This window comes from Microtus ochrogaster, unplaced genomic scaffold (genome assembly GCF_000317375.1).
Source record: "Microtus ochrogaster isolate Prairie Vole_2 unplaced genomic scaffold, MicOch1.0 UNK35, whole genome shotgun sequence".
Taxonomy (NCBI): Eukaryota; Metazoa; Chordata; class Mammalia; order Rodentia; family Cricetidae; genus Microtus; species Microtus ochrogaster.
In genome coordinates this window covers 3,749,466-3,763,831 of record NW_004949133.1, presented here as the reverse complement: position 1 = coordinate 3,763,831, position 14,366 = coordinate 3,749,466, and the positions used below count along the sequence as shown (strand labels likewise).

Genomic DNA, 14,366 nt, shown 5'->3' with positions numbered 1-14,366 from the left:
CTGAACTAGTTCCTGGACTCAGTGCTGGGGAGCACGTGAAAGACAGACATGTTCTGCAGATGGTCTGCACACTCCCAGTCAACTGTCCTATAAGGGGGAGGTGGGTAAGGGAAGAACTGGGAGAGGAGGGAGGGGAGGCTGCTGTCAGGATGTAATATGTGAGAGATGAATAAAGAAAAAGAAGTATTTCTATATCAGAATCTGCATCCACGATATCCCAGGAGAATCAAATAGGGATACAGAAACTCTGGAAATCTCCCACCCCTGAACATAAGGAAGTCATGAAGACACCCAAACATGCAATGAACATGATTTATTCTCCTTTCCCATGTCATTAGCATTTTAGTTACTAGGTATTATTTTTTTTTCTGTGCATGTGAGTCCACAGACTGGAGAAGTCTGGGTCCCACACCCCAAAGTTCTCAACGGTAGAACAGAAACACAGCTGCTTCAGTTATCTCCCGGCTACTGCTGTACCCACTGTGAGTTCCATATCCATTCCAATCAAATGCAGAGAAGTCACCACACTGCAAGGGATCACCTTCTGGGAAGTATCCTCCTCCACCAATGCAGTGCTGAAAAACAGGGGAAGGAAGAAGCAATGAGAGGTGTTATGTTTTGGATATAAAGTTCCTTATGGAAAGATGTTATATTGAAGACCTGATCCACAAGATAAGTAATATTCAGAGGCAGCACTTTGGGGGAAGGGACTAAAATATGAGGACCCTGCTTTCATCAGTTAGTCAATCACTAACAGAGTCACCATCTTGAACTGATTATTGGGAGGTGGTGGTGGTATGGAAGGGGGCATCTGGTTAGAGGAAATAGATCACTGAAGGTGTGAGTGGCATGTTTTGAAGGTTGTCTTTCCCTGGCTTTTCCTGGTCTTTCTTGGGTCCTTGAAAACTGTAACATGGGTCATATTACTCTGATATGTCTTCTTGCATGATATTTCTGCCCCACTATAGATTTAAAAGCAATAGAGTCAAATGACTATGGGTTAAAATCTTGGAAACCATCAAGCTAACAAAGTCCTTAGTCTTAGTCAGGGTGACATTTGCTGTGACAAAACATCATCAACACAGCAACTTGGGGGAGAAAAGAGTTTATTTGGCTCATAGTTTCACATCATTGTTCATCAATGAAGGAACCCAGGACAGGGATTCAAATCGGACAGGAACCTGGAGGCAGGAACTCATGTTGAGGTCATGAAGAAGTGAAGCTTTATGGCTTGCTTCTCGTGGCTTGCTCAGTCTGTTTGCTTACAGAACCTAGGGCCACCAGACCAAGGGTGGTGCCACCATTTATCAAACAGCAATTAAGCAAATGTTCTGCAGGCTTGCCTACAGCCTGCTCTTATGGAGGCATTTTCTCAATGGAGGTTTTCTCATCTCAGATGACTATAGTTTTTGTCAAGTTGTCAAAAAACTAGCCAGCACACTTCTTTCCATGTATTGTTTCTCTCAGCTATTTATCACAGAGGCAAAACACACTAATATAGCTAATGAGCTCAGAGACATCTCAAAAGCCAAGTTCAGAGTGATTCTTTGTCCTTCATCAGATTCTGCACTGGAAGTATCGCTCTATTTGATCCATAAATCCTACTTCCATAGACTCCAGTGGCATTACTGTCTCTTCCTACCTTTCCTTCAACTTCTCTGAGCCTTTGTTCTCAGCTTCTTTGGCTAGTCTTTTCCTTCATGAATTCCTTAATTGATACTTCTTAGGGGGCACACATTTACAACTCACTTATGATTTGTGTTACCCCTTTAGCTTTAGTTATGAACAATTCACTGATTGCTTAAAAATCCCTATCTCCAATCCAGATATTTCTTAAGTTTAATGCTTAGAGATTGGACTGCTATTTATAATCACTACTCAGGGTCTTTATACTCCACATGACAAAAAACAAACAAATATTAATAACACAGTTACTTACAGCTGCACATAACTTAAAAACGGGTATTTATTTGGGGGAAGTTCATTGGCAAGTTTGCCATCGTGAATGTCATAGGTTGTACTTACACAAGCTAGAACGACTATGTTGTTTGTATGCAATACAAATCTCCGGGACCCCCTTCATATTCAAAGGCCATCAATGATCAAAGCATGTAACACTGGGGCTGAAGAGATAGTTCTGTGTTTTAGAGCACTTGCTGCTCTTGCAGAGGACCAGGTGTGGGTCCCAGAACCCATATGGGCTCATAACTGTTGTAACTCCAATTCCTGTATATAGAATGCCCTCTTCTAGCTCAAGTGCACCGGGATCTTAAGCAATACACATACATATATGCAGGCAAAACACTCATACTCATAAAATAAATACATCTGAAAAAAGACAAAACAAAATCCCACCCAAACAGGCTAGTAGTTTGGGGGCTGGAAGATGGCCCAAAGGTTAAGACATCTTACTACTCTACCATAGAACCAATGTTCAGATCCCACCATCCATATCAGATGCCAGCACCAAATCATAAGACTTTAACTCCAACTCCCAGGGATCAAATGTGTCTTTTTGACCTCTGTGATCACTTGAATATACATGTGCACACATACAAGCAAAGTCAAATAAATGTTTTAAAAATCCAACATCATATGTCTGTATATCCCTCATTGATCCTAAACATATTAATCACCCAGACTTCTTGGCTTACTATTTAATATTCATCTACTCAAACAAAAACCATAAAGTTATTCAAAATTACTTCCCTTTACACTCTCTGTGTTCTAATATTAATACATTTAAAATCTTTGGAGCTCATTAGTGCCCACTGTTCCCTGCAATGTCCATCACATTATATCAGGCTCTTATTTGGACCATGGACTATTGGACTACTTTAATATTTATTTCCTTATGCTTGGTCTTTCTTCCATTACAGTCTGTGACCTCTAGTCTACCTGTGTCATTTTTGAAAAAAAAAAGAATGATCATATCAATCTTATGTGCACACTAAAACTTTATATTGTTGCTCTTGACTTATACAGCCCCTATCACTGCTGTGATGTAAAAGTGCTGTGTGATCTACTTTAGGTTAACATTTCTAAAGGACCTCGTCCTGTATCCCACATCCATCCTACATACCAAAAATGAAAACAGCTTGCTGCTCCCCCAATACCATATGCTCTCCCCCATTCCATCATTCCACATCACAGTGATAATGCCATCTTTGATAATAAAACTGCTCCATCTTGACCAGATGAGGGACAAGCTAATGACTGAGAAATGAATGGACACAAGTCTATAGGATCACCTGCCAGGAACTGACAACACTATTCTCAGACTGTTACTTTAGGGATGGCTGGACCCCAAAAGAACATGCTAATTTATTTTTTAAAGATAAGGTCTTAATATGTTTTTTTTTTTTTTGACTTGGAACTCACTGTGTAGACCAGGATGGCCTCAAATTCACAGAGACCTGCATGTTTCTACCACCTGAGTTCTGGGATTAAAGATGTACATCACCTTGCTTGGCCAGAACATGCTAACTTGTTACAGCTTTCACTGTGGCAATAAAAGGGCCCCATCCTCAATGTGCTTTTGGGAACAAATTTTTAAAAAACAAAACAAAACAAAACGTTATGAGTCTAATGATCACAGGCTCAGGGATCATCAGATTGCTGTAGTGGAACTGAGTTCACCTGCCTTGACACTTAGTTGATATGCTAACATCCAACCAAAAAAATTCCCTGTGATAGGGAGGAGAATGGCCTGTGTGAGGTTTACCAGATGTTCAAGACTTTCCTAGTCACCCCTTTACACAATACAAATCTGTACAACCCCCCCCCCCCAAAAAAAATGGAAAGGATATGTTTCACTCTGAAAGCTTAATTCTGAGTGGAGATTAACTCTCTAACAATTTCAGCCTCCAAAGGTTTGCACAGACTTCCTGAATAAAAGTGTCACCCTCATTCCAGGTAACTGAGTGTTTTGTCTTAAAATCTAAACAAAAAGCAACAGTGACAAGCAAGAGTTTGTAATGTTGACTAGATTTCAACAAGACAGTATTATCTGTGTCTAGACAGAAGTTCTGATCCTTGAGATAAAGCAAGGTATAGAGAAAGGCCACACACCTGTATATGCATGCACACTAACATGACAGTCTCCCATACTCAATATGCACAGAAACACAGTCTTATTCAAGAGTCTCTTTGGTCACTACAGACTTACAAACTCAGTGTTACATCCAGTGACCTTCATCCCAGCACACAAAGCATTGGCTGCTCCCTCATTATTAAACACTCTGAATTGGATGTATCCTGCAGTGAATTCAGCTGAAAACAAGAGACAGAAAACAGCATTCAAGGAAAATGCTAGAAATATTTGTCAGTCCAGAGTTTAGTGGTGCCAGGTTCAGGATATACAGTCTAAAATATCAGCCCCATCAGAGGAGCCTCATCTATTCCCATTCACAGACCCCAAGAGCCAGTCTTTGATAAAAGGTCCCCATCTGCCAGAGCTTGAGTGGAGAAATTTTTGATATGGCAAGGTCTCTACTGAATATCTCCAAGGGCTAACTGTCATAGCAGTTAGCAAGTGCATCCGTTGTGGTCCTGTTCACATTTATCTTGCTAACTTTTCTTACATCCCAAGAATAAATAAGAATAAATAAGAAGAGCTTTGAATTATAGAGGTCAGGTTTAGCATTTACAAAGGGCACATGCTACATATTAGTCATATTAAGCAACATGGCTGTCATCCTAACAACTGAAATAAATCTTCATTTTTTTCTGTTGTTTTATCCTGTGCACATGGACCTGGTTTGTTCCTAAGAAACCTCGGACTGATAATGAGGTTGCCAAGAGTAGATTTCAGAATCATGTTTCCCCAATGCAAATGCCAACTCTCCAGCTTATACCCTGTGCTCTCGGGCAAGTTCCTGGACTCAGTGCTCTAGTCTCTTAATCTGCAGAGTGAGTTAGTAATAGTTGAGAGCCCAAGGGCAATCAACTAAATGGAGTGAATCAAAACACAAACTCTTACAGAGAGAAGCAGGCTGTGGTGGATGATAAATGGCTGCTACTTATCATAACTGAGTTTATTACGTGTCCTGCAGAGGGTTCAGTCACATTAGAGACTCACTCTGGCCATAGGGGGAGTAATAAGATGCTGTCTTCTGAGCATCACCAAAGTCATAGAGCACTGGTGTTGCTGGGCCATTGTCAGTCCAACACTTCCCTATTCCATATTTCACCGGGTACATCTACAAGGAATAAAAAAGGAGTCACTGCATAAGGATGGCAGCATTGGCAATCTTAGGCACACTAAGCTATATAGAGAAGCACAGCATGTGTTCAGTAACAGATGTTTCCCAACCAGTCAGATAAGAAAGAATTCTTCCCTTTGTCTGTGTCTCTTTGACACCCCAGACCCCTCCCCTTTTCTTTTCTTTCCCCTCCATACTTTTCTCCTCTCTTCTCTTTTACACATACCCCTACTCTTTGGCTTCCTTGGCCCATTACACTTTAGAATAAGGGAAACATGGAACACAATCTGCCAAACCTCAAACACCTGCCTCTCTCTCCACACAGATGAAAAACAGCTTCAGACAACAGTTTCGAGTACCTGGTACAGACCAAATAGATTATGGCCCATATACTTCAGGAAGCCACTGTAGGTGTGGTATCGCAGCAGGGAGCTGTTCCTCCAATCTTCCAGGGGGCTATTGTTGGGAACATGCCAGATCCCCAGGTTCTCAGCCTGGATGTCAAAGTAGCCAGGGTTCTGGAAAGCAACCAACACTGAGACTGACCAGACAAGATTTCGCTAAGCAGAAGACCCTCATGCACAGTGTCCAGCACAGCTGGTATCTCTGGGCTCCAGGTGGACAGAGGGTCAGCCATGTTCAGATGTCATTATTCCCCAGGACAATGGTCCCACCACCACCACCTACTTATTGAAAACCCTACTTGGAAGGATGCTGAGATTCAAGGTAAGCACTTTTCACTTCTTCAGCCCTGTGTTGAAGGACAAACTTCCCACCCTCTCCAGGGCATCCTTGAGCTACACTCACATCCTCACGCTTTCCCAAGTGGCTACAGAGTGTACCAACCTTGTAGTCATCACTTGTGGCCCCCTCTGCAGTCCCAAAGGTGTTGTAGTTGGCCCAGTTGCCATCCCCCTCTGGGTAGTCTGCTCTGCTGCCTTGTTGACTGGACCAGCGATCGCCCACTGTGCACTTCCCACCCATGTTGTTCTCATGCACACTGGCCACCAGGGTCCATCCACCACCAGCAGTGGTCATGTCACAGAAGGTCTGGTAGATGGCATCGTTCTCCGTGTAGAGGAAATAGAGGCCATCTGTAGAGAGAAGCAGTCCACAGTCCTGTGTGCAGGCTACATTGTCCATCTCTTTTCAGAAACAGAATGGCTCTTGGGACCGCAAAAGTGGTTAATGCCTCATACCCTGAGTGTCCCACCACAGGTGTCCCTGGGATTGGGCCTGAGTTCAGAAAGCCATGATTCTGTGACTGAGGCAGAACACGGAATTACCCAAACTGACAGGGATTTTTCTCCTAAATTTAACCATAGTATTATCAAAGGACTTAGCAACTCCACTTGATTGATACCCAAAGAACTGAGAACAGGGACTCAGATATGGACATTCATGTTTGTTACAGCTCTGGAAACAAGACCTGGGTGGCAGAAACAAGTCAAGTATTTCTCCACATAAAAAAGGAATAAGCAAAATATATGCTGTCTAGTAAGCAGAATGATATGTTGTGTATATTTCTATATATCCCATAGATCAAAGAGAATGAAGCCAACCGGAGAAACGCCTCAGTGGTTAAGAGCAAGTACTGCTCTAGCAGAGGATTTGGGATAGCTTCCCAACACTCACATTGGACAGTGTACAAGTCCTTATCACTCCAGCTAAGAGGACTAGATGGCCTCTTCTGGACTCTGCAGGTACCAGCCTACCTGCACATATATGTACACGTTCCCAAACACAGACGCACATCTGCGCAAGAATATTATCATTAATATAGTAATAATTAATCTTTTTAAAGTAAGGTAACTCTTCTACAACACTTAAGTACCTTGAAGCTTGCTAATGTAATGAGGCGGATACCTTATATGAGATAACAAGAATTGACATATTCATAGATGTAGGAAACAAAACAGCAGCTCACAGGGAATATAGGAATTTGTTACTTGGTGACTACAGAATTTTTATTAAGGAATGAAAACCTTCTGGAGATGGATAGTGGTGATCCCTCCCATTGTAAAAGTCATTCTTGATTCTGAAAACCCTTAAAATTGGTTAAGTAAAAATTTTATCCACCACGTACATTTGATCACATTTTCTATATAAAAAAAAGAAAAATGATTACAGAGGACAAGTCTGATTTGTGTTTGCATTTCTGAGACAGGGTCTCCCCAGGTTGACTTTGAGCTTTTAGTCCTCTGCTGTAGGTTCCCAAGTGTTAGGATCACAGTGTGCTCCTTAAATGTTCATCACTCACCTCGTGCCCCAGTGACCGCCTGCTTGATTTCCTTGCAGCTTCTGAACAAAGGGGAAGACACAGAATTGGTCCGGCTGTTGGTGTCCAGGTTCCCTTTAACAAGAGAAGATGCAGACTTTCACACTCATGGGGCACCCAGCCTCCCTTGTCATTCATTGTAAACTCATTCCATGACTTCTCAAAGCCTCCCTCTGAGAATCAACAAGATTTTTAAGTAGGAAGAAAGACAAGAGATTTGAAGGTATGGAGAACTTTTTGTCTAAAGTCTTGAAAGAGAAGAATAAAGTGAATTCCAGCTTTGCAGGTAGGAGAAATGCAGGGAGCCTAATGTGCCTGGAGCATGGGTCGTGAGGTCGACAGTGCAGAGACTGACCAAGAGACCATGGAAGTAAAAGCCTTGCAAATTGGCCTCAATTCTGTAAAGTCCTCTGAGAACATAAAAGGGGTGCAAACAAATGGAAACTTTGGGGTCAAAGCTACCCAGGTCGATGTAGCTCCATGTTTACCAGTCAAGTATTTTTGGATTGTATTCAGTATGTCTGTGCCTCAGATCCCTAGTGCCTCATATCCCTCTGCCAAAGATATATCATGTAGAGATCATGTAAGATGGCATTTAGGGACTCGTTTCTTTCCTTAAAGATACTAAAAACCCAGTGAACGGGAATCACGCATTTTAAAATACCACTGTGTTTGTGTAGAGAGTGGAATTGAAGAAAATATTCTCTGGGAACAAACTAAACCATTCACTTGGTATTGAAACCCTAAAGCAAAGGTCCTAATCTTAAGGAGTCACTAGGATGGGACTCAGCTCTTGCAGAAGTACAGGATTGGGACCAGGACCTGTCTCAGCGATGTCATTGACACTGGCCATTTCCTTCAAGAACCAATCAGCATCCAGACTAATCTCAAAGGCATCATCTTTATGGGGATAGACTAGGTTGTATTTACATATCCAGGAATATTTATATATATATACACACACATATAATACAAACATATACATAAATACATCTGTATATTGGAAATGCTTATCTATTCCACAGTTAAACAAATGGAGGCCTTTATGTTGTAGAATGTGGGGGTGGGAGATAAGTTAGAAAGGTTGGAAGGAGGAAAAGGAATGGTACAACAATACAATTACATTTAATTTCCGTTTTTTAAAAAGGCATAATCAGCCAAGCTATGTTGACCCACATCTTTAATTTCAGCTCCCAGGTAGCAGAGCCAGGCAGATCTCTGAATCTGAGGCCAGTCTGGTCTATAGATGGAGTTCCAGGACAGTCAGGGCTACATAGAAAAACACAATCTCAAAAACAACAAACAAACAACAACAACAAGATTATGATCTCTGGGCGCAGAGTCCCAGGTCCTGGAAGTAACCCAGTCTAATGACGACTGTCTTTAAAGCTAGGGGGTGACCTGAGGAAACTGGGGTCCTGCATCAATACTCACCTGAACTGCAAAGTCTGGTGGCCTTGATGATAAACAGCAGGAAGCCAAGTTTCATCATGGTCATCTAGAGAAAAGCAAGAAGGTCACTCTCTATCCAGACCATCTTTTCCCCCATCCCTGTCTCAGCTCCTTTCTAGTCCTCGTCAAAGGCTCCTTCCTCCTCTTTAAACTCCTCGTATCACTGGGTCCTAAAGCAGACCTGAGCTGGAGTCCACTTTTCTTCCTCTGACAGCAATTACCTTCCCCTCCATACCTGGCCAGACACTCAGAGTTGCCTGCTGAGTGGAGATGAGTTCCTCTCTCTCTGCCGAGTCTCTAGTGTGGTCCAGGTGAGGCTCTTGTCCTTTTATGGGAAGAGCCTGGTGGGAATAGCCCAGACTTTGCCAGGCTCCCCCTTTTCTGGCAGGATGCCACTAGAAGGAAAACTTTTATTTACTTCAGGAAAGTTCTTTGTACCGTGATGACTCATGGGATTCAAGTCTCTAAAAGATACATTTAAAATATCATATTCTAGCGCTATTACCAGTTTTGGGAATTTCAATGAACTGTGCATTTTCCAAAAAGGTAATAGATAAGGAAACTTGCAACATTTGATATCCATTTGGGCTTTTTTGTTTGTGTCTTTCTTGCAATACTAAAAAAAGACAAATGTTTATAATTATACTCATTTCATAAGAGAAGAAAACATTTTTGGGAGGCACTTATAATATATAAAAGAGTACATTTCCTGTAGCCCAGGCTGGTCTCAAACTCACTGTATAGGTGAAGATGTCCTTGAACTCCTGATTCTCTCATCCCACCTCCTAAGAGTTGCGATGACAGGGACACACCATCAAATCTTCACTATAAAAAAGGAAAGTTTAACAACAAAATAGGAAATAATCATTTAAGAATAAATATAAGACTTCAGGCTGCATAAATTGAGTTCCATATAACCGTCATTATTTGTACTTGATTTTCTCATAATCACTACAAACTTGTGAAATTTTACAATAGATTGAACTTGGGATGAAGCCACTAGAAATCACCCCTGAAGATGCTTCGTGCTTCCTCTATCCCCGCTTTTTCTTTCTCCAGTTCTCAGATACCACTTTGGTCTATAATGGAATAAACTTCCTTTTCCTCAGCAAAAAACATCCTCAGTACAAAGTTTTGCTATAATACTGATAATATCGCAATCCTCTGGGAGTCACCTTTTGGTGAAACTTATATTTTATATCTTTGTGTGTTCACAGGAAACTCAGATAGATTCACAGAATAGAGTAAAACAGAGGCATGTAGCTCAGCTGGTAGAACATTTACCTTGTGTACGTGAGTGCTAGGTTCAGTCACTAGGATCATGCAAACAAGGTGTGGATGGGCATGCCTGAAATTGCTGCCCTTAGGGAGTGGGAGTAGGAGGCTCAGAAATTTGGGGTTATCCTCTGCTACACAGCCAGAATGGAGGATAGCCTATGGTACTTAGGATTCCTGTCTCAAACATAAAAAACAAAGCAAAACAAAAACTAAAACTGTTCACACACAAAGAAAATCTGTACATCTTCTAGCGAACAAATTCAGGATCATTTTTTGCCTACATAGTGAGCTGGAAGTCACCCTCTCTGTGACTTTATCTTAGTGATCCCTAGATTGCTGCTGTAAGGATCAGACTTTAGCAGCTCAGGAATTGAAGGGGGGCATGGAGTCTCCGACTAATCACTCAATTGACCTTTCTATCTGAGTGAGTAAAACTTAATTCTGGGGACAAGCAAAAGGGACAATACACATGCATGCACGTGCGTGCGCGTGCGCGTGCGCACACACACACACACACACACACACACACACACACACCACCCCTTCAGGGTTTCTCTATCACCTGTCTCTCTGCTCTTTCTTTTTTAATACCCTTCTTAGAATCCCCATAACGTGTTTGTTACAGAGAGAATTTTCTGCATTACCCAAAGTCACACGGTTCCTACATAATCACTGTCAAAACATTTTTTCTGAAACAAGTCAACCCCAATACATTTCTTAAGCACATCTTTATGCATTTCCTGAGAAACCCACACTTAGTCAAACACTTACCTTTTAGACTTCTCACAGATCAGGAGCCCGTCATCCATAACTGTGTAAATAGGCAGTAACTCTTATAATTGCCAGGAAAACAGGTTACTTGCTTCACTTTTCATATTTAGAACCCTGTCCAGTTATCTTAACTAAGCATTCAATTTTTAAAATTCTACTTACATAAAGTCAATGGTTTAAAGCTTTGTCTTAGCTATGATGACCCCACAACCTGTGAACACACTTCCCAGTATCAAAAACCACTTGAGCTAATTCTTGGGACTCAGTTGTTTTCCTAATCATTAACTTAAACCGCAAACTATTTGGCTCCTAAAGTAAAACTTTTAAGTCCTAGCCTGGTGACACTTCCTTGTTCATATTTTCTATCCTTTCCCGGCCTTGGATTATGATGGGCAGGGGCAACATCATATCCTACATTTACTCATATTAATTTTTCCACAAAACTAGCCTCCATTATAATCCCTTTCTATATTTGTTAAAAACCCTTAATCATGAAAACTCTAAACTAACACTGTTCTTGTATAAAATCATTACTTCAGTTAAGCAGTACAGCTTAAGAGGAAACGTCTTCATAATAGTCCACAGGTAAAAATGCCCAGTAGAATGGGATACTTCTATGAAATAGCCACACTACCTTAAAGGCAGTGGGGATCTCCCCACACCCGTTCACACCATGCCAAATACCAGTGAAAAATGGGAGCAGAAAATATGTAAAGGCACAGCTGTAGCAGGAAACATTCTGGAACTGAAGCCCTCCAGGCCTTTTTTCCTCTGAAATTTACCCATCAGGGCCTTACATTGTGGTGAGCTAACTCGTGAAACTCAGTTGCCACCTGCTACTCCTCTGACATCACCACCACTAGATGTATCTTTTCTTTGTATTTATTTTTCTCTCACACAATACAGCCCAACTGCAGCCTGCACTCCTCCACTCCTCTCAGCCCCACTCCCCACACCCTCTCCCAGATCCTGCCTCTCCATTCCCTTCTTGTTATGTTGTGTTTAGTTTGTTACCCCTGGGAGACTTGCTCTTGTATTATTATTTTTGACATCTTTGACGTCATAATATATCTCTTCCTTACTTTTTTTTTAGAGAGAATTTGATGTGAGATTCCCCTCTTATGCTGTGAATATCATTGGTTAGTAAAGGAACTGCTTTGTGCCTATAACAGAGCTACAGGGGAACAGAGTTAGGCAGGGAAAACTAAACTGAATGCTGGGAGAAAGGAGGTGGAGTCAAGGAGAAGCAATGTAGTCCTGCTGGAGACAGACACCGGAAATTTAGCCAGTAAGCCAAGCCATGTGGCAATATACAGATTAATATAAATAGGTTAAATAAATATGTAAGAGTTAGCCAATAAGAAGCTAATGGGGCAAGCAGTGATTTAATTAATACAGTTTTTATGTGATTACTTCAGGGCTAAGTGGCCAGGAACTAACTAGCAGCCTCCCCTCCTCCAACAAGAACTGATTTTCAATAAAATTTAAAATTGTACATCTTTCAGGACTAGAGAGATGGCTCAGCAGTTAAGAGAGCATGTCACTTTTCCAAAGGGCCTAAGTTAAATTCTCAGCACCCATGTCACCTGTATCCAATACCAGTGACCTACACGGATGCCCATACCCATGTGCACACACAACTACCCACACATAGTTAAAAATGAAATAAAAAGTAAATATATCACTCTATGAAGTAAGAACTCTAGAGAGAGACAAGCCTCCAGGCTTAGTTGACATATTAGTTCGTTTGTCTTCAGGGCCATAGGTTCTTCACTGCCGGTGGCAGCGCCCTGTTAGAGCCATAGCAGGTGTCAATTGAAGTTCAGGTGTCAACTTATCAGAAGAGAAACTCCATCATGGGAATGTCTTGTTCAAGCAAGGCTTATGCGAATACAGACTTCAGAATATCTTTTACTTATGCTGTGCCTTCACACTGTTGATGCTACATGTTCTTCTCCGGTATCTGCTATGATGTACTTATATACGGAGAGTCCCTCCGTTGCCTGTCTTGTAGGCTGTTTTTTGTCATGAATGCATCTCTATCTACTGGGGATGTCTATCTATGGAATGTCTAGAGGATCACTCCTCCTTAAGCTGTCTTGTCCATTTGATATCAATAATGTTAGCTTCTACAGAGTTCTGAGGAATAAAGATAAATCCAAAGAAATGCTACACAAGTTAGCAATTATAAATACCTGAGAACCGTTTTATATCACAGCTCAGGTTAACATAGGAAAATTATTTAATTTCCCCAGCTGACAAGATAGTTGTACACTATTAGGTGATATAAAGCTTCAGAGTAGCGTTAGAATAGACCAAGTGCCTTGCTAATGGTTTTTAAGATAAACTATTCCCAGGAAAAGCAGTCCAGCACACAAGGACATAACAGCCAGTTTTCTGATTTGATGATGTTTCCCTTTTTGTCTCCCTAGATAACAAAACAACTGGTACTTTCTATACAGTTGCAAGTAAGGAGTTGAGATTTATTTCATGTGAGTTTTTGAGATGATTCTGCTTTTTACCATTTACTTAAGAAATGGATTACAAATTGGCACCCCACCTGGCCAACTAAATCCACTTAAAACCCGAGAGAGTTTGGGAAGGAATTCTAGACATAAAAAAAAAGAGTATAAGTCAGTTTCTTGCTCTGTTTGCTGGCGACAAGCAGAGACATGGCTCTTTTAAGAGGTTTTCTGACTCAGCTTTAGTGGCAGGAACTGCACAGTTTCTTTAAGGGAAGGCTTCCTGATTCATGTTAGTTACAGGAACAGCGTTGGATCCTTTTTTGGGTTGATGTCACCACCCACTTCGGGTTCAGATGCTTATGTGCCCACTTGGGGATGGAAGGAAAGTAGCTAAGACCATGACCAGGGCTCAGCACTCCCAACCTGGGCAGGCAGCAGGATTGAGTCTGCTAGGCTTGCATAGGCAGGAGAGCATGGCAGATTCTGAGCACCGTACACAAAGATATTTCCAGGCCATACAGTGTGCTGCATGGCAGATTTAGCTTTTACTCAGATAAAAAGGGTTCATATGATGCATGGTGCTTTCCAGAGTTTAGGTAGTGAGGATGGCTCCCACCAGGCAGTCTCAGAGGCAGTAAACATGCTTCCTCCATGTTGGACTGGGTGGAGGAAACAGGGCCTTATTGGCCCTAATGAAGTCACTTAGCAAAAAATAAAAAATAAAAAAAAGGAAAAGACACTTCTGGTCAGAAAATAACTACAGATCACAATAAAGACAGATTCAGATTAAAAAAAAAGACCTCTAAGTGGGTCACGTATTAGATAAATGTACATAGGCTTGGGAGAGAGAAGAAAAAGAGTATAGAGAATTATAAAAAGAAGTAAATAATTCTTTTAAAAAAATTAAACAAAGTCTTT

General features: G+C 41.4%; 1 protein-coding gene across 1 annotated transcript; it reads right to left on the bottom strand.

Annotated features, from left to right (window-relative positions):
• Window positions 1–422: 422 nt before the first annotated feature.
• LOC101979638 (intelectin-1a-like) lies at window positions 423–8,974 on the bottom strand. The gene is made up of 7 exons (XM_005368606.1): window positions 8,917–8,974; window positions 7,465–7,557; window positions 6,051–6,298; window positions 5,564–5,722; window positions 5,081–5,201; window positions 4,169–4,272; window positions 423–575 (listed from the first exon to the last, which is right to left on the bottom strand). The coding sequence occupies exons 1-7, from the start codon at window positions 8,972–8,974 to the stop codon at window positions 423–425; spliced, it is 936 nt and encodes a 311-aa protein (XP_005368663.1).
• Between the last annotated feature and the right edge of the window lie 5,392 nt (window positions 8,975–14,366).

Excerpts from the sequence above, each read along its gene's own strand:
- LOC101979638 (XM_005368606.1), bottom strand. The coding sequence starts at position 8,974 with ATGATGAAACTTGGCTTCCTGCTGTTTATCATCAAGGCCACCAGACTT. Across the intron at positions 5,202-5,563 it reads ATCTATTTGGTCTGTACCAG|ATGTACCCGGTGAAATATGG; the intron begins GTACTCGAAACT and ends TATTCCTTGTAG. Across the intron at positions 576-4,168 it reads CTGGATGTAACACTGAGTTT|CACTGCATTGGTGGAGGAGG; the intron begins GTAAGTCTGTAG and ends CCTGTTTTTCAG.